Source organism: Lates calcarifer, linkage group LG7_2 (genome assembly GCF_001640805.2).
Source record: "Lates calcarifer isolate ASB-BC8 linkage group LG7_2, TLL_Latcal_v3, whole genome shotgun sequence".
Taxonomy (NCBI): Eukaryota; Metazoa; Chordata; class Actinopteri; family Centropomidae; genus Lates; species Lates calcarifer.
In genome coordinates this window covers 150,501-171,175 of record NC_066854.1, presented here as the reverse complement: position 1 = coordinate 171,175, position 20,675 = coordinate 150,501, and the positions used below count along the sequence as shown (strand labels likewise).

The window sequence follows — 20,675 nt, the reverse complement described above, 5'->3', positions numbered from 1 at the left end:
TCCCAAAAATGATTAACATCCTCCTCCACTGAAAGTCTCACAGTAACACAGACACACTGACAGATGGAGGCAGTGATATTCCAGCAGCTCCTGGTTAAATCCCTGTTTTTCTCTATGGAGTCTGGTACTGATATATAGAGATGTTTCTGGTTAAATGGTTTCTCTGCTGGAAAACTCATCACATGAATCAGCGAGTGACCGACTCTGTTGTGCTGCGTTTAAGTGAAAGGATGAAGAATCATTCTTCAGAAGTTTGATTTTAAATGAGTTCATCTGCTCCTCATTTATTCTTCACTGTAATTACCAGGTATTATTTCATATATGTTCATTTTTTAATCACAAAGAGTATTGAAAATAATCTGCTTTTGTCAAAGTTAATATAATATGGGATGTTAAATTAATGAATTCTCACTTTTCAAATGTTATTTTCTTTCCTTTTTATACATTTCAAGTATTTAGTATTATTTTCTCTCTTTTTATTATTATTTATTAACATTATATATGTAGTACATTTAATTGTTTAATTCCCATTTTTGATCAGATTACTGTTTATTCTGTGTTGTTGAATATTGATTATTTTGTGTGCTATATTACAGTTGTTATTTTATTTGAAACATTTAGTTTATTGCAGTTTAAATTAGAATCCTAATTGTTTTATTTGGGGAAATGTTGAAGTGTTTTTCCTCCCTGTTCTTTGATCAGAGCTCAGTGCTGCTCTGATTAAATAACCGTTTTATAACAGTCTGTCTTCTGGGTGACCTTTGACCCCAGATACGAGCCTGACTGTGAATGATTAGCCTATAAAGGGCTTCAGTCACTTTATCTGGGGTCAAAGGTCACGTCAGTCAGTGCTCCTGACTGTCACCTCCCTCTCTCCTTCCATTCACTCAGTAAACTAATCAATCACGATGCTGGCGATTGATTTTAGTGTTTAGTGCAAGTTTCCGGGTGATATTGATGCACGTGAACGCTGCATCAGATTCGTCCTCGGTGACGTTGTTGGGTCGCGGTGTTTCGGGGGCGGAGGGGACGGTCCAGACTCCAGGTCTGTGACGGACACACCTCCCTACGCAGGGTCCGGCCCCTGAGCCGCAGCAGCCCGGATCATTAAAGACAGAGTCCATGGAGAGGACGGAGCGGACCACCAGCGGGGGGGAGATGAACGGGACCATGGCCGGGTCCGGGTCCGGGTCTGACGAGCTTATCTTCTTCGTTAACGGCAAGAAGGTATTTAAAAAAACAAAAAAAAATCTTTAATTTAAAATAGTGACATTTTAAACGGAGTTCTGTTCGTAACATCCAGTGACATTCCTTCGATATTCACCTGTGTTTTACTGTGACTTTACTGTGTTTTACCCACTTAAGCGTTTCTATTGTATGAATTATTGATTAATAACAGTTACATAATTAATCTGTGTGCTTCCTAAACCATGTGTAATATTACTGAATTTAACACCCACTTTATGGTTTTTTGGTTTGATTTTATGGGGTTTAATAATAATATATAATAATGCTGCTAAGATGAATTATTAATTCAAGTTATTTGATTTAGAATGATCTAAAAGCAAATGTTTGTACATGAAGTGTGACAAAGTGAACGTGGGCTGTGAAACGTGAAAATCGACTGTAGTTTAATAAAAGTGATGAGACAGATGTGTCAGACTGGGGGAGCATAAAAACTAAAAGCTGTGTTTCTGAGCTGATTTTAACAGACTGAGTTCAGAAATATAATTTCACACTTTATAAAGCAACAGTAAACAACAGAATAAAAGTGTTTTCTGTTGTAAATTCAAACCTTTGTCCTTTAAACCTGAATTAAATAAAGTTTGAGTTTGAATTTGGTTTGTCCTGCAGATCGTTGAGAAGAACGCGGATCCAGAGATGACCCTGCTGACATACCTGAGGAGGAAATGTAGGATCACACATCCTCACTTTGTCTAGAACATGTTGTGCTTTGTTTGGCAGCGAGGAGTGTTTTGGTTGCGACAGTCGTCGGGTTTCCTGCTCGATAACTTCATATTTATATCACGAAGGTTTCACTTCTTATTTTTATTACTCAGCTGATTCATTTCTGCTTGCTCAACAAACCTCAGACACAAAGAAATCATAGCTCCTTCACGGCTGTATCCACTCAAGGACCCAGGAGACCTTTACCATGACCGTTTGAGCTTCCTCAAGCACCTGTAGTACCTTATGGCGAATTCAACAGTATACCAGCTCCCAGGTGTCCACCGAGACTCCAGTTATCGTGGAGACAATGATTGTTATCATTGTCCTGTGAGGACATCCTGTCTTATATTATCATTTACATGTTTATAGTTGGAGGATCTGGTTCAGTCTTTAACAGTCTGAAGGTCAAAGTGTGTTTTAGAGTGTGACTGGACTCTGAAGATGATCACACACTGCTGTCAATGATTCACTGAGCTCACTGTACACGGTGTCTTTATGTTTTCAGTGGGTTTAACTGGAACCAAACTGGGCTGTGCTGAAGGTGGCTGTGGAGCCTGTACAGTCATGTTGTCCAGATTCCAAACGCACACTCAACAGCTGCTGTATCCTTAACACTGTGTAAATATGTGTGTTAATGATGAACCGTCCCGTCAGCTGCAGTCATGTGCTCTCATCTGACATCTGAAGCCTTTCATCATGAAAAACTGATTTCAAGGCTGATAAATAAACTAACTGTGAGCAGATGAACAGCCCTTAACTCCCTCCAGCCATTATGCCGTCAACGCCTGTCTCGCCCCCCTGTGCTCCCTACACCTGGTCGCCGTGACGACCGTGGAGGGCATCGGCAGCGTGGCCCGAAAACTACATCCTGTTCAGGTAAAGCACAAACACACAAACTAAACTCTCAGAAAACTTTGGTTATCTTTGACTCATGTCAGAGCTGCATTAATATATCTAACAAGCTCTAAACACAACGTCTGACATATCAGCTCATGAAGTTGTGTTTAAACATGTTTTATAGTTGATAATAATTATTATAAATGTTTATCTTGTGTTCAGGAGCGAATAGCAAAGGCTCACGGCTCTCAGTGTGGGTTCTGTACTCCAGGGATCGTCATGTCCATGTACGCTCTGCTGAGGAACAACCCCACACCCAAAATGGCCGACATGGAGGAGGCCTTCCAAGGTAGAGATTAACTGGATGATGAAGCCTTTGACTGGCTTTTCTGAATAAGTGCAGGCACCAGAAACAGATTTCAGTGTGAGATTAGAGTCTAGTTTAACATTGGTGCTGTTCATTTTCGTTAAGGAAATCTGTGTCGTTGCACCGGTTACAGGCCAATCTTGGAGGGATATAAAACCTTCACTGTGGTGAGACAAATATACAAACATACAGTAAAAACACATTCATGTCAAAACACACACTCACACTGTATTTTCTTTTTCCTCCAGGACGGGGGATGCTGCGGCGGCAGAGGGCGGGAAAATGGCTGCTGTATGACCAATGGCAGTGGAGTTGAGAAAACCTCAGAGGAAGACGTGGATGTTAGTCTCTCTATCTTGTATAAATACTTAACAATTCAAACCAGCTTTTTGAATGTCTCTGACTGTACACTGTGTTTTTGTGCAGGAGGCCACGGCTTTATTCAGTACCACAGACTTTGCACCTTTTGACCCCACACAGGAAGTCATTTTCCCTCCTGAACTCATGGTAAATAACACACACATTACAACATGAACACAGTTAAATTAGATTTAATTTAAAATTTTGTAGCAGTAGAACAGTCTGTGACCAATTTCTTTTGAATCCTGAACTTAAGTTGAATTTACTAAGAATAATTTACCTCTCCCATATAAACCAGGATATCGTCGGCGTACAGTAGAATACAGTGTTTTAGATGTGAGGTAAAATCTGAACATACAGACATGAAACACATATTTTTAGACTCAGTGCAACTTCATCCTCCTTCCTTCCTCCGACCTAGTCTCTCAGCAAAGGTCAGAGGTCGCGTTCGCTGTGTTTCCGTGGTGACCGTGCGACGTGGCTGCAGCCCGACACCCTGGAAGAGATTCTGCGCCTGAAATGGAAACATCCCGACGCCCGAGTGGTGGTGGGAAACACTGAAGTGGGTCAGTCTGTCTCTCACTCTGATATATTTTCATTCATTCATTCATGCATTCATTCAGGTGTTCATTCAGTCATTGTGTGTGTGTTTAGGTATTGAAGTGAAGTTTAAGAACATGGTGTACCCGGTCATCCTGGCTCCGTCCTTCATTCCTGAACTGAACTCAGTGACTCACACTGAGGACGGTGAGTATCACATTAATATTACCTCTGATAAAACTGCTACTACTGGACATAGATTAAAAACAAAAACACTGATTAAAGACAACTAAATTCTTGTAGCCTCACTAGCACCTCCTGACGCTGTAACTGAATTGGAGATGATTTAGAATTTAAGTTTAAAATGAGCATTAGCATTTGCTAAAATGCCAGTGCTAATGGTAGCATGCATTTCCATGGATATAGAAATTCAGTGCTGGACCTGTTTGTGGCCTGTATGAACATCTAAACCGTCAGGATTCAACCTCTGGAGACCATAAATAACTGGCTCAAATTTCAGGATGATTTATCCAATATTTTTTTATGATGCTGTTGGATGGACATATTCCTGTAACATCACTCAAACATGAGGATAAAAACAAACTAAAGCTGTTTTTGTGTGTGGGTTCAGGTGTAGTGTTTGGTGCAGCGTGCACTCTCAGCCACATGGGGGCAGTACTGAGGCAGGCAGTGGAGACTCTTCCTCCTCATCAGACCGAAGTCTTCCTCGCCGTCCTGGAGCAGCTGCGCTGGTTTGCCGGGCAGCAAATACGCAATGTGGCGGTGAGTCGCACAAACTGGGTATCGTCTGTTGAGCAAGGCATCAACAGGGTTACAGGTTTGAATCCCTGTCTCATATTGGTTGGTTCCAAGAAATACACAGAGTCTGTGAGTAGTTTAGGGACCTGAAGCTGTCCCAGGAAGTACACAGAGGCACCACAGCTCTGGTTGTTGATAGAGTTTGAACTCATCAGTTGTGAACTTGATGATATTTTCTGTTTGTTTTTCAGCAGCAGGTGAAACACGTCTGGTTTCTCTTTAAAGAACATTTCAGTCGATAAAAACAGAGTCAAGTTGTGTAATGTGTGTTGTGATTGTGTGATTGTGTTGTTGTGTTTTCAGGCTGTTGGTGGAAACATCATGACAGCCAGCCCCATATCAGACCTCAACCCTGTTTTCATGGCGGCGGGCTGCAAACTCACACTGATGGACAAGGGTAACACACACACACACACACAGTGATATTCCAGGAATCTGTTTCATCAGTATTTTTTTCTTTTACTGAGATCAGAGTTCACTGATAAAGAGTTACACACTCAAACACACACTGCGGTCATGCATTCTTGAATCGAGTGCATTATAAGTGAGTGCAGATCAGTTTCTGCGTGAAGTTTATTTTGAAAGGAACCGTGCACAAGAGTAAAGTCATTTTTCCAGAGACTAAATATAAAGTCATGACTCTGTAACAGAAAAAAACTCTCACGGTGTGTTTACTTGCTTCATTTTGGTCAGGAGGCGTTCAAGTGACCTTTAATCTGAAGTCTTGCGTATCTCTGAGCTGCTGAGTCACTGTTTCTGCTCGTATATATTCATTATACAAGGTTATGTCACAGTTTGTGTAAGAGAAACACACAAAGCACATGTTTTCAGATGGGCTCATGTTGTGTTCACTGTCACCACCTCTGCTATTACATCATGTTAAAAACACTTCGTCATGTTTCCCACTTTGTTGTTTCTGAAGCTTTTTAACATCAGTAATGTTTTTTACTTTAATTTGAGTCTAGTCTCTTAGTTTAAACCCTGGTTCTGACCTTTGACCTCTGTGTGTGCGTCAGATGGCAGCCGCGTGGTTCAGATGGACGACAGTTTCTTCACAGGATACAGGAGGACGGTGCTGCGACCGCAGGAGATCCTGGTCTCCATAGAGATCCCATACAGCCAGAAGGTAGAGACAGCATCGCCCCGGCAACTCTTTAAGTCACTTATCAACCTCTGTCTGTCACCTAGCAACCTCTGTCAGACTCTGACGCTAGTGTTTCTGTCTTTTTCCCGCCTCAGACTCAGTTCGTCTCCGCCTTCAAACAGTCGCCTCGCCGCGAGGATGACATCAGCATCGTCACCGCGGCGATGAGCGTCACCTTCACTCCCGGTTCGAACGTCGTCGAGGACCTGAGGCTGAGCTACGGCGGCATGGCGGCGACCACGGTGCTGGCGAAGAGGACGGCGAACAGGCTGCGAGGAAGGTAACGCGCTGAGGAGGAGGAGTAAAGGAATAAAAAGGAAGGAGGGAGGGAGGGAGGTGTAACTGATGTCTGGTGTCTGATGTCATCCAGGTGCTGGGGGGAGGAGCTTCTGCAGGAGGCCTGCTCCACATTGGCTGAGGAGATGACCCTCGACCCCTCTGTGCCTGGCGGCATGGTAACGTACCGGCGAACTCTGACCCTCAGCCTCTTCTACAAGTTCTACCTGACAGTTCTGCAGAAGCTGCGACAGCAGGTCTGAGGTCTCACATGGACTCACATTAAAATCTTGATCTGATTTAAGCATTTCATCAGTTTAACAGGACTTATTCTCTTCAGGGCGTGAACGTGGAGGAGGTCAAGTCAGACTGTGTGAGCGCCACAGAGCTTTACCATCCACAGACTCCGTCCAGTGTTCAGATCTACCAGGTACAACAGACACAGGCTGAGAACACAGACAGAGCCAGACTCCATAGAGAAAAACAGGGATTTAACCAGGAGCTGCTGGAATACCACTGCCTCCATCTGTTAGTGTGTCTGTGTTACTGTGAGACTTTCAGTGGAGGAAGAAGTAATCAGATACTTTACTGAAGTCAAAGTACCACACAGTGACACACAGACACTAACAGCAGTATTCCAGCAGCTCCCAGTAAAATCAGCACTTTTGTCAATGGAGTCTGGTGCTGATATATAGAGATGTTTCTCATTAAACCAAAAGGCTCTTACTCTGTAATTTCACCTTTTCTCCTCCAGGCGGTGCCGAAGGGGCGGAGCCAGGACGACGTGCTGGGTCGTCCCATGATGCACCTGTCGGCCATGAAGCAGGCGACAGGTGAGGCGGTTTACTGCGACGATGTGCCGCTGTACGAGAACGAGCTGTACCTGTCACTCATCACCAGCAGCAAAGCTCACGCTCGCATCATGTAAGACTCTAACCTTAACCCTGACTCACACCTGTACGACTCACCTGTCCTGTCTAACCCAGGTGTGTGTGTGTGTGTGTTGTAGCTCTGTAGATACCTCAGCAGCAGAGCGTTTACCAGGCGTCGTCTGTTTTGTGTTTGCTGACGACATTCTTGGGTCCAACGCCACCGGCCCGGTCGTATACGATGAGAGCGTCCTCGCTGACGGCCAGGTGTGTTTCTGTGGTTCTGTTCGACCAATCAGGTGACTCTGTCAGCTTCAGGTTGATGACGTGTCCCTCCTCTCTGCAGGTGACATGTGTGGGTCACATCATCGGCGCCGTGGTGGCCGACACTCAGCTTCACGCTCAGAGAGCCGCCAAGGCCGTTAAGATCCAGTACGAAGAGCTGCAGCCTGTCGTCACCATCCAGGTGAGAGCGGCACCTGAGGTGTTTTTGTTCAGCAGAAGAAAAAGAGAACAGATCTGATTCAGGAAGTGTCTTGAAAATGAAGCTGATTCGTTGGTTTGATTGACAGGAGGCCATCGCTGCCCAGTCCTTCTATCAGCCAATCAGAACCATCCAGAAGGGAGACCCAGAGGCCGGGTTTAAACAGGCCGACCACGTCCTGGAAGGTAGGACGGTCTCTGTCTGTCTGTCTGTCTTCTCCTGATCCCCACTGATCAGATATTGATCATTGACTGACTGATTGATTGATTGTCAGGTGAGATGCACATCGGAGGTCAGGAACATTTCTACCTGGAGACAAACGCCACTCTGGCTGTTCCCCGAGGAGAAGACGGAGAGATGGAGCTCTTCGTGTCCACTCAGTCTGCCTCCAAAACACAGGTACTACTACTGCAAATACTACTGCAAAACACAGGTAGTACTACTGCATCCACCTCTTTACTGTATACTACATGTACATGTAGTACTACTACAGTGTACTACAGTACAAAGAGATATTACTTGTAAATCCTGAGTTATTAAATGTCAGTGTTCTTCTCTCTGTCTCAGTCTCTGGTGGCGAAGGCGTTGGGCGTCCCTGCTAACAGGGTGGTGGTCCGGGTGAAGAGGATGGGCGGAGGCTTCGGTGGAAAGGAAAGTCGAACCACCGTGTTGTCGACTGTGGTCGCCGTGGCAGCAAACAAGTACGTCAGCCAATCATGTAGCTTTTTTTTTTTAATTTAACCTTGTTCCTTAAAGTTTCAGAAAGCTGAAATGTTTTTTGTGTTTCAGGCTGAAGAGGCCTGTGAGGTGCATGTTGGACAGAGACGAGGACATGTTGATCACTGGAGGAAGACACCCCTTCTATGGGAAATACAAGGTAGGAGGACGTCCCCTGCTGGACAGGTAGCATTAGCAGTAGCATTAGCATCAGTACCAGCAGTAGTGGGAGTTTCACCTGTGGCACTTTTGCCAATAACCAATCTACTGTTAACTTTTGTTACCTCTGTTGGAGACTATTTTTATGCAGTATGTTGGGTCTGTAGTGTTAGTAATCATTTCTTCTTCTTCTCTTGCTCCAGGTTGGTTTTCTAAACAGCGGTAAGGTCATGGCTCTGGATGTGTCGTACTACAGTAACGCTGGAAACTCCATGGACCTCTCTTTGTCAGTGAGTATCTTTACCACAGAGTATTTTGTATGTATGTATATGTATGTTGATGATGTGCTGATGTTACCTGTGTGTTCGTCGAGGTCATGGAGCGCGCTCTGTTCCACATGGAGAACTCATACAACGTGGCGAACGTTCGTGGCCAAGGCTTCCTGTGCCGCACCAACCTGCCGTCCAACACTGCATTCAGAGGCTTCGGAGGCCCGCAAGGCATGATGATCTCTGAGAGCTGGATAACAGACGTGGCTCAGAGTCTGGGGAAGGCGGCAGAAGAGGTTTGTGGATGAATAAAGTCAGACGTGATGGCCAAACTGAATTCTGGTGGAAAAACAACAGCCAATCAGTGTCTCCATCTTCCTCCAGGTGCGTCGGTTGAACCTGTACATGGAGGGCGATTCAACGCCTTATAATCAGATCTTGGATCAGTTCACTCTGGACCGCTGCTGGGATGAGTGCCTGTCACGGTCTGAATACCAGCAACGCCGAGCAGCCATCGACCTCTACAACAGGTAAAACTATAGAATATAGAAGCTATAGCTATAGAATAGGTAATGTTGGTTGATGTTGATCTCTGTGACAGGTGAAAACTGACCTTTTAAAGCCACCCCCAAACTCTACACTAAGAAAGAAAAGTCTATATATAACTGATATAACCGCTGCTGACGGAGATGACCTCCTCCTTCCTTTCTGTTTTGCCCACGTCAGACAGAACCGATGGACCAAACGAGGCCTCGCCATCGTCCCCACCAAGTTCGGCATCAGCTTCACTGCTGTCTTCCTCAACCAGGTCTGATCCAGCAGCACTGACAAACAAACTGTTTAAAGGTTGAGTGGTTTTAGATCATGCTCAGTGTTTTGTTGCGTCTGCAGGCTGGAGCTCTAGTTCACATCTACACTGACGGTTCAGTGTTATTGACCCATGGTGGGACAGAGATGGGACAAGGACTCCACACCAAGATGGTCCAGGTACAGGAGCGTAATATACTATTATACCAGGATTTCATATTTTTTTAAGCTCATTAATTTTCCTTCTCTTGGTTGATTTCCTACTGTTCATGGTTTTAGTTCATTGTAGTGTAAATGACACCATCTTGTGGCCATTTTAAAAACTGCAGCTTCTGATACTAAAGCCTTGGCTGCAACACTCTGCTGTAGTTGTTGCTCATCAGCTAGGAGGGGCTTTATTTTAGGCTTTTATTGGACCAAATTTTTACATCTGACCCTGAGTACAAGATTTCTTCATTTCCTGCAGCCTTGAAGAGAAAATCAACAAGAACTTATTTATTTTCTATCAAACTATTAACAAACTGTGTGTGTGTGTTTCCAGATTGCCAGCAGGGTTCTGGGTATCCCCTATTCAAAGATCCACATATCAGAGACCAGCACTAACACGGTCCCCAACACGAGCCCGACCGCCGCCTCTGCCTCTTCTGACCTCAACGGAGCCGCCGTTCAGAATGCCTGTGAGATCCTCATGAAACGTCTGGAGCCGTACAAGAACAAGAACCCCAAAGGATCATGGGAGGACTGGGTGAGCAGTTTAAAGAGTATTTGTTTATGCATTTTGCAGCCTGCACACTGGTTTTCCATTGTTAAACAGTCGTACTGAGTGTATTTCTGTCTGGGTTTCAGGTGAAATCAGCGTACTTTGACAGAGTCAGCCTCAGTGCAAACGGATTTTACAAGTGAGTTCACTCAGTGAGTCGCTGGTTCAGTTAATCTGTTGAAAAATACAGCCAAGGGCAGAGGTTAACTGTTTCCTGTTTGCTGCCAGGACTCCGGATCTTGGTTACGACTTTGACTCAAACTCTGGACGAGTGTTCAACTATTTCAGCTACGGAGTCGCCTGTTCAGAGGTGGAGATCGACTGTCTTACCGGAGCTCACAAGGTCAGCACAAGCTAAAGCTGGAAACACGAAACTGATCAGTAACTTTTGAATAAGATCGTCAGTTTTCACCATATTTACAGTGCAGATGTTTCACAGGTGTTTTGTACCTTGTGATCTGATACTGAAGCCTGGTGCTTGAAAACCTTCCTTGACTTGCTTGAAAATGATGAGCTAAAAGTCAGGACAGGTCTTAAATGGCTGAGAGAGCTTTTAAGATTTTCAGCTTTCTAATTGTTTTTTGTCAAAGACACTAAAACCATCTTTATTTTCATCTTCCATTCTCCATCAACAGCTTGACAAACATCTGAATACTGATTTTTCTTTGATATATTTGTGTTGTAGAACCTGAGCACCACCATAGTGATGGATGTTGGTCACAGCCTCAACCCAGCCATAGACATCGGACAGGTCAGTCAATCAGTCGATCAGAAGTCAGTCAGTCGTTCAGTCACAGCTCAGTCTACCCTCAGATCAACATGTCTTCCATGTCTCTCCAGGTGGAGGGAGCGTTCATGCAAGGTCTGGGTCTCTTCACACTGGAGGAGCTCCATTACTCACCCCGGGGAGTCCTCCTCACCCGGGGTCCTGGTTCTTATAAGATCCCGGCCTTCGGCGACATTCCCACCACGCTCACCGTCTCACTGCTCCGGGACGCACCGAACGACAAGGCCATCTTCGCCTCCAAGGTAACAGCACCGACACCTCTTCATCATCACCGCTCGTGTTGGAAACAGCTATGAGTAAATGTCTCCTCTGCAGGCTGTGGGCGAGCCTCCTCTCTTCCTGGCATCGTCAGTTTTCTTCGCCATCAAAGACGCCATCAGCGCCGCCCGGGCGGAGTCGGGCATCAAGGGGCCATTCAGGCTGGACAGCCCCGCCTCCGCCGAGAGGATCCGCAACGCCTGCACCGACCGCTTCACCAAACTGGTAAGAGAACTTAATGAAAAATCAGTGTTATTGTTATTATGTGACTGTCGGTGGTTGAGGACGTGTTCAGAGGCCCAAACCAAACCATGGTCTCACCAACACAACCAAGCTACTTTAAGATATGTGGAAACTCTGTGTTGCCTCCTGTGCATGTAAACATGCTGATTGTTTTTCTGTTGCAGTGTCCTCCTGCAGAACCTGGAAGCTTCACACCGTGGTCTGTACAAGTCTAGTACTCTTGACCAGAGAGAGAGAAAACCACTGATGACATAAAACTACAAAAACGCAACGAGCCATTTTGTACACGCACATTTCAGAGTCACTAAATGACCTCCACTCACAGTTAATCCTGCATTTTGTTTGAAAAAAAAAACATGAAATCAGTTGATCTTAAAATGTTACAACACAACTTTACTAAAAAAAGATTATGATCACTGTTCAGTCCAGCTAATGTGAATCATCAGATGTGTAGCTGTGACTGCTGCTGCACTTTTACCTGCATGATGTAAACCACGTGTGAATGAAATGATGATGATTTAACTCATTTTCACTGATGTTACACAGAATTCTTGCACTGTATGAACAAAATAAACCTTTTAGGAGTCATCTCCTGCTCGACTTTCACTCTGTTTATTTCTGAAGCTCCACAACAGATTTAGTGTTAATACTGAAGGAGACCAGACCACATGTGAACTGCTGAGGGATTTAATGAGTGTTTCAAAGTAGAGTCCATAGAGTTTAGAATCATACCTGACATTGTTAGCATGTGTTGTCCTGATTGATTTGTTCAGTAAAACCAGTTCAGGCTTCATGAAGTGTTGAAGAGATTATCACCAGTTTATTATTGACCATGATTGTCTGACTGTGGCTGACGGTGGTGGGTGGTGTTAGGACCTTCACAGGGAGGTGTCAGACTCCATGAACATCACCTCCATGTTAATTGTGTGGTCAGAGTGTGAAGTATGAGGGTCACATGTTTGTATCTTCAGCTGCAAACCACCACATGTCGACCTGCACGTGTCCTCTCTGCTGCTCAGTCTGTTTCTGTTAAACTCGATTTAAATACGAGCCTGTATCTGTTCTATTTATTTCTGTTAAGTTGTATTGTGCAGATGAAGGGTTGGACCTCTGTCGGTGTATTCATGCAGTAACCTGTAGAACCAGCAGAGGGCGCTGTCAGCGTCTCCTGACCACAGACTTGAGTCTGAGAGAGAGACAGTGGCAGAGACAGAAACAGAGAGCGGTGGTTTTGGTCTCTGTCGGTTGGATTATGGCTCGCAGGAGGATGGAAACTAAACCAGTGATCTACTGTCTGAAGACGCTGCTGCTGCTCTACTCCTTCATCTTCTGGGTGAGAAAACTCTTTTATTCACGTCTGTTAACGTCAGAGGCTGTGACCTGTCGTCATCTGTTATTCTTCTGATAGGTTTAATTCTTCTGTTAGGAAACTTGTTTCACAGTTCAGACCTTTTTAAACTGTGTTACTGTAAATATCACACACTTTATTATTTGAAGTTGATTTAAAGTTAAGAAAGAAAAGTTTGATCGTCAGGTTTTAATCTGAATGTGGGACGTCAGAGGTCAGAGGTCACCTGGAGGTCAGAGGAGGTTCAGTAATTATCTGGAGTCTGAGGAATGAGGAGGAGGAGCTGTGACACCCAGACGATAATGAAGATCTGAGAGACAGAGAGTCACAACCTGAGACAACCTGATCCTGATCCTGCTGGTCTGATCCTGGCCTGATCCTGGCTGGCCTGATCCTGGCCTGGTTCTGGTCTGATTCTGGTCTGGTTCTGGCCTGATCCTGGCCTGGTTCTGGTTCTGGTCTGAACCTGTCTGCCTGGTTGTTTTCTGATGGCTGATCTGGTTGTTTTTCTCGTCACAGTTGTAACCGACTGTTCTTGGCCTCCAGCTGTTTTCTAACCCTGACAGTCGTCTAGTCCAGGTTGTAGCCTCGCTCTGGATGTTGTCCTGGGTGTAACTGGTCCTGGTCTTGGTTGTGTTGGTTAGACCTGTTCCCAGTCTTGGTCTCCTGGTTGCCTTGGTTGTTGTCAGGACCTCTGGTCTTGTTTTCTGGATATTTTCTAGCTCGAGATGTTGATCAGCTCTTGTTGTGGTTGTTTTCATCCTCAGTGTGTTAACTGGTCTTAGTTGGTTTCTTGTAGTTTTTCAGCTGAATCCTGCTCCAGCTCAGGTTTAAGTCCTGGTCTTGGTCCTGGTCCTGGTCCTGGCTGTTTTAAAAACCCTGGTTTCAGTCTTTGAAATGTTTTTCTGGCCACAGATCACAGATTTGTTTGCAGATGGATAAAAACCTGTTGCTGTTTGTTTGGCAGCTGAGGACCTGGATCTGCCGTCACCTCAGATCTGTCATCTTTAATGTCTCATTATTCTCTTTTCATTCTGGTTTAGAATCAGTTTTTCCTGTTGAAAGTTTTCTCTTAGTGATAGAAGCAGGAAACGTTTGATATTTTCCTCTGTGTTTTGAACTGTCAGATGATTCAGATTTTAAACATGATTTCTTGTTTTTAAAGCTTCACAGACTCGATCTGTCGTCTGCTGCACAAACACAAACTCAGACTTTGTCTTTCATCCCCAATCAAACCAAACTAACATGACTCCAGATGACGAGTGTTTCAACCTCAGTCTGTTTGGGATGATGCAGCAGCAGGCAGCACCAGGAGTCAAAATCAAACACCTCCTTCATTTATCTCCCTCCAACATCCTGTTTAATCCTCTCTGATGTACCAGACCTGAACTGAACAGATGACATGATCACATGAAACACCTCAGCCCGACCAGTGTCCACAGAAAAACCTGTTTCCAAAATATCAGACTCAGAGGCTGCAGTCGTAATCTGTCACACACATTTTAAAGATGTTTCACCTGAAGGAAAACTCTCTTGAACCTGGGCTTTATTTTCCATGAGTTAGAGTTTCTTCTTCTTCTTCTTCTTCTTCTTCTTCTTCTTCTCACCTCTCTGTCACTTTGTCACTTTGCTGTCAGAGCTCATTACAGAATCATGTGTTGCTGAATCACTGCTCAACAAACAAACAAAGTCCTCCCTCCTCCTCTCTGCAGATTTCTCCCCTCTCTTTAATACAGCTGTTTGCATCCTGCTGAAAAAGGAACCATGTCTGACCTGTAGCCCCTCCCCCTCAGGTGACAGGTGTGGTCCTGCTGTCTGTGGGGTTATGGTGGAAGTTCATGTTGGGCCCCTACATGTTGCTGATCTCCAGCGGCCCCTCCAACGGCCCGTACGTCCTCACCGGCACCGGAGCCGCCATCGTGTTGTTCGGACTGTTCGGCTGCTTCGCCACCTGCAGGGGGCGCCCCTGGATGTTAAAACTGGTCTGTGAAGCTGCTGATGTTTATATTCTCTTATTAGGACATCTGACCTCGTTATAAATTGTGTTTGATGTCTGTATGTGACCCTCTTCTATAACCTGACCTCTGACCTCTGCTCAGTACGCTGCCTTTCTGTCTCTGGTCTTCATGACTGAACTCATCGCTGGAATCTCTGGCTTTGTCTTTCGCCATGAGGTGAAAACTCTCACAGTCCAGACGTTTGACGACAGCACTGTTCATTCTGACACAACACTGTGTAATGTGTTGTTGTGTGTTGTTGTGTGTTGTTGTGTGTTCAGATTAAAGGGACTTTCCTCACTACGTACAGCGATGCAGTGATGAAATACGACGGCCGAGACGACAGGAGTCTGGCTGTGGACGGAGTCCAGCGTAGAGTATGTCCCTCTGATAATATGCAGACGATGCACTGATTTGTCTTCACAACCGACTAAATGTGATAGAAGCCCAAAGCAGACAATGTTCACCTCTAACAGTCAGTCGATCTCTCTCTGTGCAGCTCCACTGCTGTGGAGTGTATAACTACACCAGCTGGTTCAGCAGTGTGTACTTCCCGGTTGGGGGGGTTCCTGCCAGCTGCTGCATCAGCTACTCCGACTGCAGCGGAGCCGACCTGAAGAACGCGACTCTGGCTGCTCGAAAAGTCTATAAGCAGGTCGGAAACACACACACAACACACACACTCTCATGTAACTGGAGGAACTAAACATGATATTTGTTTGGTTTGAATTCTGGTGAATGAATATGCTGTATGTTGACCTAACTGCCTTTTTTGCTTCTACAGGGAAGTTGGAATGAGGATTTTCAGTCATGAGGGAATTAACAGGAGTTAATTAAATGAATGAATGGAGTGTGTGTTTGCAGGGTTGTTATGAGTTGGTGACGTCCTTCATCGAGAGCAACATGGGAATCATCGCTGGAGTCACCTTTGGCATCGCCTTCTCTCAGGTACTCAACACAAAGTCTATAAGAAGGAACCATCAGCTGTTCCTGATACATCTGCAGAATGACGTGAATTCATTGTCAGTCCTGACCTGTTCTCTGCTTCTCAGAAATCCTCTTAGTTACAGTTAAAGTGCTCCTCCTGCAGATGATCACAACCATTTATTTAATATTGGAGCTGATTGATTTCTACACTTTACACACAGAAAGGTTTAAAATAGGTTTGTCTCCAGTTGATAGGGATGTCTCTGGCCTGCTGTCTGTCTCGCGTCATCAACGCCAACCAGTACGAGATGGTCTGACAGGTAACACACCGACTGACCAACACCCTGTCCTCATGTTCCTCTTCACCTCCAGCTGCTCTGATTCCTCTGGTTTATGTCTTTTACAGAGAAGAAGATGAGGATGCACATCACCATGGCAACCTGAGGAAACACACACACACACACACACACACACACACACACACACATACACACACATATACCACTTTCTCTGTGTGAAAATCTGTTCAGGTCAAGAAATAACACAGTTCGTAATATCATGTAATAACCTCAGAGTAGTCTCATGGCCACCAGGGGGCGCCAAGCACCATGTCCTGTGTTTGTTATTTATTTGAACTTTGTTGATGTGATTGTGATGAAACTGAACCCTCCATGATCCTTTGAGGACTGACTGTGTCCTGTGCTGTAGGTCCGTCACTCATTCTTTCATCCATGAAATGAACTGACTGAAGCTGTGAAACATGAGAAATAAAACAGCAACAAACAGAGGACGTGTTTCCTTTATAAGACGCTCACACAGTCTGCAGCAGGAAAACTGCAGGAACAGAGTTTTACTGACTGATTCTGTTACAGTAACAACAGAAAACACGAGTTCATGTTCGCTCAATAATCTGTGGCTTTCTAGTGAACGATTGACGTCATGATGTTTGTAAACAACTGTGAAATAAACTTTATATTTTCATGGTAAACCCCGCACCTTACAGAGGGTTACTGGGCTCGTGGACCCTTCTGTAAACAATGTAACCATATCTAAAGTTCTCCGTGACGTCACTGGGCCCTGTCCTCCTGTGATTGGCTGTCTCTGGAGGTTCGGTCTTTCCCTGACAACCGCCGCCCCGCCCTGCCGGTCCACCCGCTCACCGCCCGCTGCCACATCCTGGACAGATTAACGGACGGAAGGCGACGGCTCCCGAGCACCGACACGACCAAGGAACGACCGCCGACACACGGTGAGCTCACTGGGCACCTGCAGCCCGGAGGTTTGTCTCCTGCGGCCGAGCGACGGAGCTGACTAACGGTACCCGGAATCACAGAGGCTTGGTCGGTTTGTTCGCAATGAACACGGAGAGTTAAACGGTCAAAGCGCCGGTAACAGACCCGGAACAGACCCTGAAGACACGCGGCCACACGCGCTTTAACTCTGCCGTTATTCTAACAGTCGTTCCGCTGTGAAGGCACCGAATTTAATGTTGAACACGCGTTAGCTGGTTCCATTATCGGACAGAGTCGCTTTATTTTTATTTTCTGTCAAAAAACCGATCAAACCTGCGGAAATGTTCCGAGTTACAGCTCGAAGATAACACACCGATAGAAAACCATCGTGTGAGGAGGTGAACGTGTCTGTGTCTCACTGAAGGGTCAGAAACGTTAAAGCCTGATCAGACATGGAAGTGTCCGATAATGGAAGCAGTTGATTAGGTTTAGTGGTAATTAGCGGCAGCTGCGGAAGCTTCGGTCCTGTCTCTTTAAGCTGAGCTCCTCACATTCACCTCATCACTGTCTCTGTCCCGGTGAAGAGGATCACGGTAATCACCAACCGGAATTCACCGTCAGCTCGTGCGTTTATTGTGTTAGCTTTTAGCCTGCTGATGCTAACAGAGAGGGACTTCCTGGTTCCTGCATCTGTCTGTAGTTTGAGTCCGGACTGCAGAGGTTTGTGTCTGCTGGACCGAGCACCTGCCTCATTGTGTCTCTGGTTTTATTCCAGGTCTGAGCTCTGTGGTGAAACAGCTGGCTGGAGTCCTGCAGCAGGAGACACTCTCCATCCTCAGTAGGCACACCAGGCTCTGAGGGTAAACCTGCAGAGCGTTGAACCAGCAGACCGGCTCAGTGATCCATGTTGGAGTGGTGAGTGTACCTGTGTAACCTGGTCCAGGAGCTAGTTAAGACCTAAGCCAGGATCTGACTGCAGCCTCATAATAATCCTCTAAAGAGCATTAGCGGGCTAAGTTTGTCCTGTTCCAGCTCCAGGTTTGCTCACTATGATGCAGATATCTGACTCCTACAACCAGAAGAACTCTCTGTTCAACGCCATGAACCGCTTCATCGGTGCCGTCAACAACATGGACCAGACAGGTGATGGTGCCCAGCCTGCTGCGGGACGTCCCGCTGGACGACGGCGGTGGTGGCGATGACGTGAAGGCGGTGAGGACCCCTGGCAGCACCGCCCCCGCCGCCAACGGCACCGCCTACTTCCACCAGGACGCCGACATGTACAGCTCGTACGTCCTGCTCAAGTCCATCCGCAACGACATCGAGTGGGGCGTCCTACAGGGCGACGGGCGGGGGAAGGAGCGGGCGGGCGTGATGGAGGTGCCGCGGCCGGAGGCGGAGGAGGACGACCTGGAGAAACAGTTCCACTACCACCTGAACGGACTCCACACGGTTCTGTCCAAACTGACCCGCAAAGCCAACACGCTGACGAACCGCTACAAGGAGGAGATCGGCTGCAGGAACTGACCCAGGACCAGGTCCTTTAAACAAGTCCCAGAAAAGGGATCAGCTCATTAACCACAGATACCGCACCAACACCAGGGAACAACAACCAGACCTGGAACTCACTCTGTCCTGTCAGTCCAGACCATTTCAGACCTGAGTCCAGTTCAGCCTCCACAGCTCCTGGTGCTGGTTCTGCTCCAGGTCTTTGTCTAAACCTGTGGTTTCCAACCTTTTTGACCTCTGACCCCTGAAAACAAAGTGACTCCTCACAGGATCAGTCCTGGACCTCTACCAGACCACAGTGAACAGTCAGACGAGGAAATGAAACCAAACCAGGAGCTACAGGTCTGAACAGAACCTGGTCCAGAGTGTTTGACACCAGCACTTCCTGGACATGTTCACTGACTTCAGTTCATCTCTGTTAGACAAGTTAAAGAGTGAGACCTGCTGCAGGTTCAGCTCACAGCTCAGCTTTGTACGAGGTTGACTCTATGATAAAGATCAGCAGCAGAATACCAAACATTAAAGGTCAAAGCGTCCTTGAACGCACCACCAAGGAGTTCTCTAATCAGTGCTGTTGAGATAAGCTGCTGTGAGTCCAGGTCTCTGAGGGTCTACAGAGGACTGTGGTCTGTGGTTCATGAGCTGAGGTTGAGGGTCAGAGGTTGGACCCAGGAGCTGCTGATGCTGTTTGTTTGCACTGTGTGTTTTCAGGGTGTGTGTGGTGTGTGTGTGTGTGTGTGTGTGTGTGTCCTCTTCATTTCACGCTGTCAATTCAAAACTATGCAAACGCACTGAGACCAGCTGACGGTCTCTGACCCGCCACGATCCAGGAAACGGACACATGACCACACCAATCACAGAGTGATCGGCCAACATTCATCAATGTTTCCATCACTGATCAATCAGCACAACGTGATCAATAATGAACTGTCAATAATGAAAGAAATCAGAGGATCTAAACTGTTGCTGGGTAAATTTCCTGACAGTGGTAAAAACCTGTTGGACTGATTTCATTGGCTCGTTAACCTGCAGCTCATTCAGAACTCCAGCTAGATTTTCCTCAATTTAAAAAAACAGCAGAATGTGTGAAGATGAACGAGGCGTCGTCTTTATGGTCCAGCACTGAGACGAGCTGTGATGACAGAGAGGACACTGTTTGAACACGATGATTCAGCACAGCTATGCACTTTTCTATTTCATGTCCAGCTTGGTGATTAAAGGTTTTGATGAGTAGTTTGATGTTCTGCTTCTTTCTCACAGATCTGAGATCAGATAGGAAACATCTCTGTATATCAGCACCAGACTCCATTGAGAAAAACAGGGATTTAACCAGGAGCTGCTGGAATACCACTGCCTCCATCTGTTAGTGTCTGTGTTGTTGGTGAAGGTGGAGGCAGAGTTTCCAGCAGCTCCTGTTCACATTAACATCCACCACATCCTAGTGATGAGCCGATGAAATGATGTGTCATTAGACAGAAGCTGGAAGGTTTGATGGTTTTCCTCAGATGAGGGGGAGGGGGGTTCCTGGTGGAGGGGTTTCCTGAAGTGACTCAGTTTCCTTCCTGGAACAGGACGATGTTTGACTCATCTCAGAGAACAGACGTCAGGATGAAGCAGATCAGTCTGACGTCACATCTCTGTTCATACAGAAGCTTCTACACTGACTCTGCTCATCACACGAGTCAGTGGACAGGCCACGCTGCACACTGCACCAGACTCCACTGACAAAACCACTGATTTTAGCTGTGAACAGTGTGTGTGTTAGTGAGTCTGTGCTTCAGACAGACTCACTAACTCTGATCCTGCTGTCTGATTTCACACTGAACTCAAACGGTCACATTTGTTTTCTGTCCAAATGTTCAAACTTTTTGTCTCTGACCCGTTACAGCTTGAAATCACCGTGACAACCAGCAGCAGCTTCCATCACCTATGGTATTCACACACACACACACACACACACACACACACAGGTGACTGCAGGTGTGTGTTGATGTGTCGTCAGGTTCCAGTTTGTTT

General features: G+C 46.0%; 3 protein-coding genes across 5 annotated transcripts; all 3 read left to right on the top strand.

Annotated features, from left to right (window-relative positions):
- The first annotated feature begins 61 nt into the window (after window positions 1–61).
- Window positions 62–12,246, top strand: xdh (xanthine dehydrogenase). Of its 3 annotated transcripts, none has more exons than XM_051065756.1 (36): window positions 62–307; window positions 1,075–1,227; window positions 1,855–1,912; window positions 2,456–2,552; window positions 2,718–2,826; window positions 3,010–3,136; window positions 3,260–3,321; window positions 3,403–3,495; window positions 3,581–3,661; window positions 3,936–4,080; window positions 4,169–4,261; window positions 4,686–4,837; window positions 5,177–5,270; window positions 5,890–5,999; window positions 6,113–6,297; window positions 6,388–6,550; window positions 6,634–6,723; window positions 7,048–7,217; window positions 7,303–7,429; window positions 7,509–7,628; window positions 7,735–7,831; window positions 7,921–8,045; window positions 8,214–8,347; window positions 8,436–8,523; window positions 8,726–8,812; window positions 8,896–9,087; window positions 9,176–9,321; window positions 9,518–9,599; window positions 9,683–9,778; window positions 10,140–10,343; window positions 10,445–10,497; window positions 10,587–10,701; window positions 11,044–11,109; window positions 11,199–11,387; window positions 11,461–11,628; window positions 11,811–12,246. In XM_051065756.1, exons 2-36 carry the CDS (start codon window positions 1,123–1,125, stop codon window positions 11,859–11,861), a joined length of 4,074 nt encoding a protein of 1,357 aa, XP_050921713.1. In that variant the 5' UTR covers window positions 62–307; window positions 1,075–1,122; the 3' UTR covers window positions 11,862–12,246. The 3 variants fall into 3 exon arrangements, with proteins under 3 accessions (XP_050921713.1, XP_018522646.1, XP_018522645.1); XM_018667130.2 differs by having other exon boundaries at window positions 929–1,227; XM_018667129.2 differs by having other exon boundaries at window positions 892–1,227.
- A 153-nt stretch (window positions 12,247–12,399) lies between these two features.
- On the top strand, window positions 12,400–16,898 carry LOC108877182 (tetraspanin-7). The gene is made up of 8 exons (XM_018667146.2): window positions 12,400–12,979; window positions 14,788–14,976; window positions 15,094–15,168; window positions 15,273–15,368; window positions 15,491–15,646; window positions 15,856–15,939; window positions 16,167–16,238; window positions 16,325–16,898. Exons 1-7 carry the CDS (start codon window positions 12,899–12,901, stop codon window positions 16,233–16,235), a joined length of 750 nt encoding a protein of 249 aa, XP_018522662.1. The 5' UTR covers window positions 12,400–12,898; the 3' UTR covers window positions 16,236–16,238; window positions 16,325–16,898.
- Window positions 16,899–18,192: 1,294 nt separating this feature from the next.
- LOC108877200 (mid1-interacting protein 1-B-like) lies at window positions 18,193–19,892 on the top strand. The gene is given in 2 exon segments (XM_018667170.2): window positions 18,193–18,292; window positions 18,294–19,892. Coding segments are annotated over 2 exon segments (477 nt in total). The 5' UTR covers window positions 18,193–18,199; the 3' UTR covers window positions 18,678–19,892.
- The last annotated feature ends 783 nt before the right edge of the window (window positions 19,893–20,675 follow it).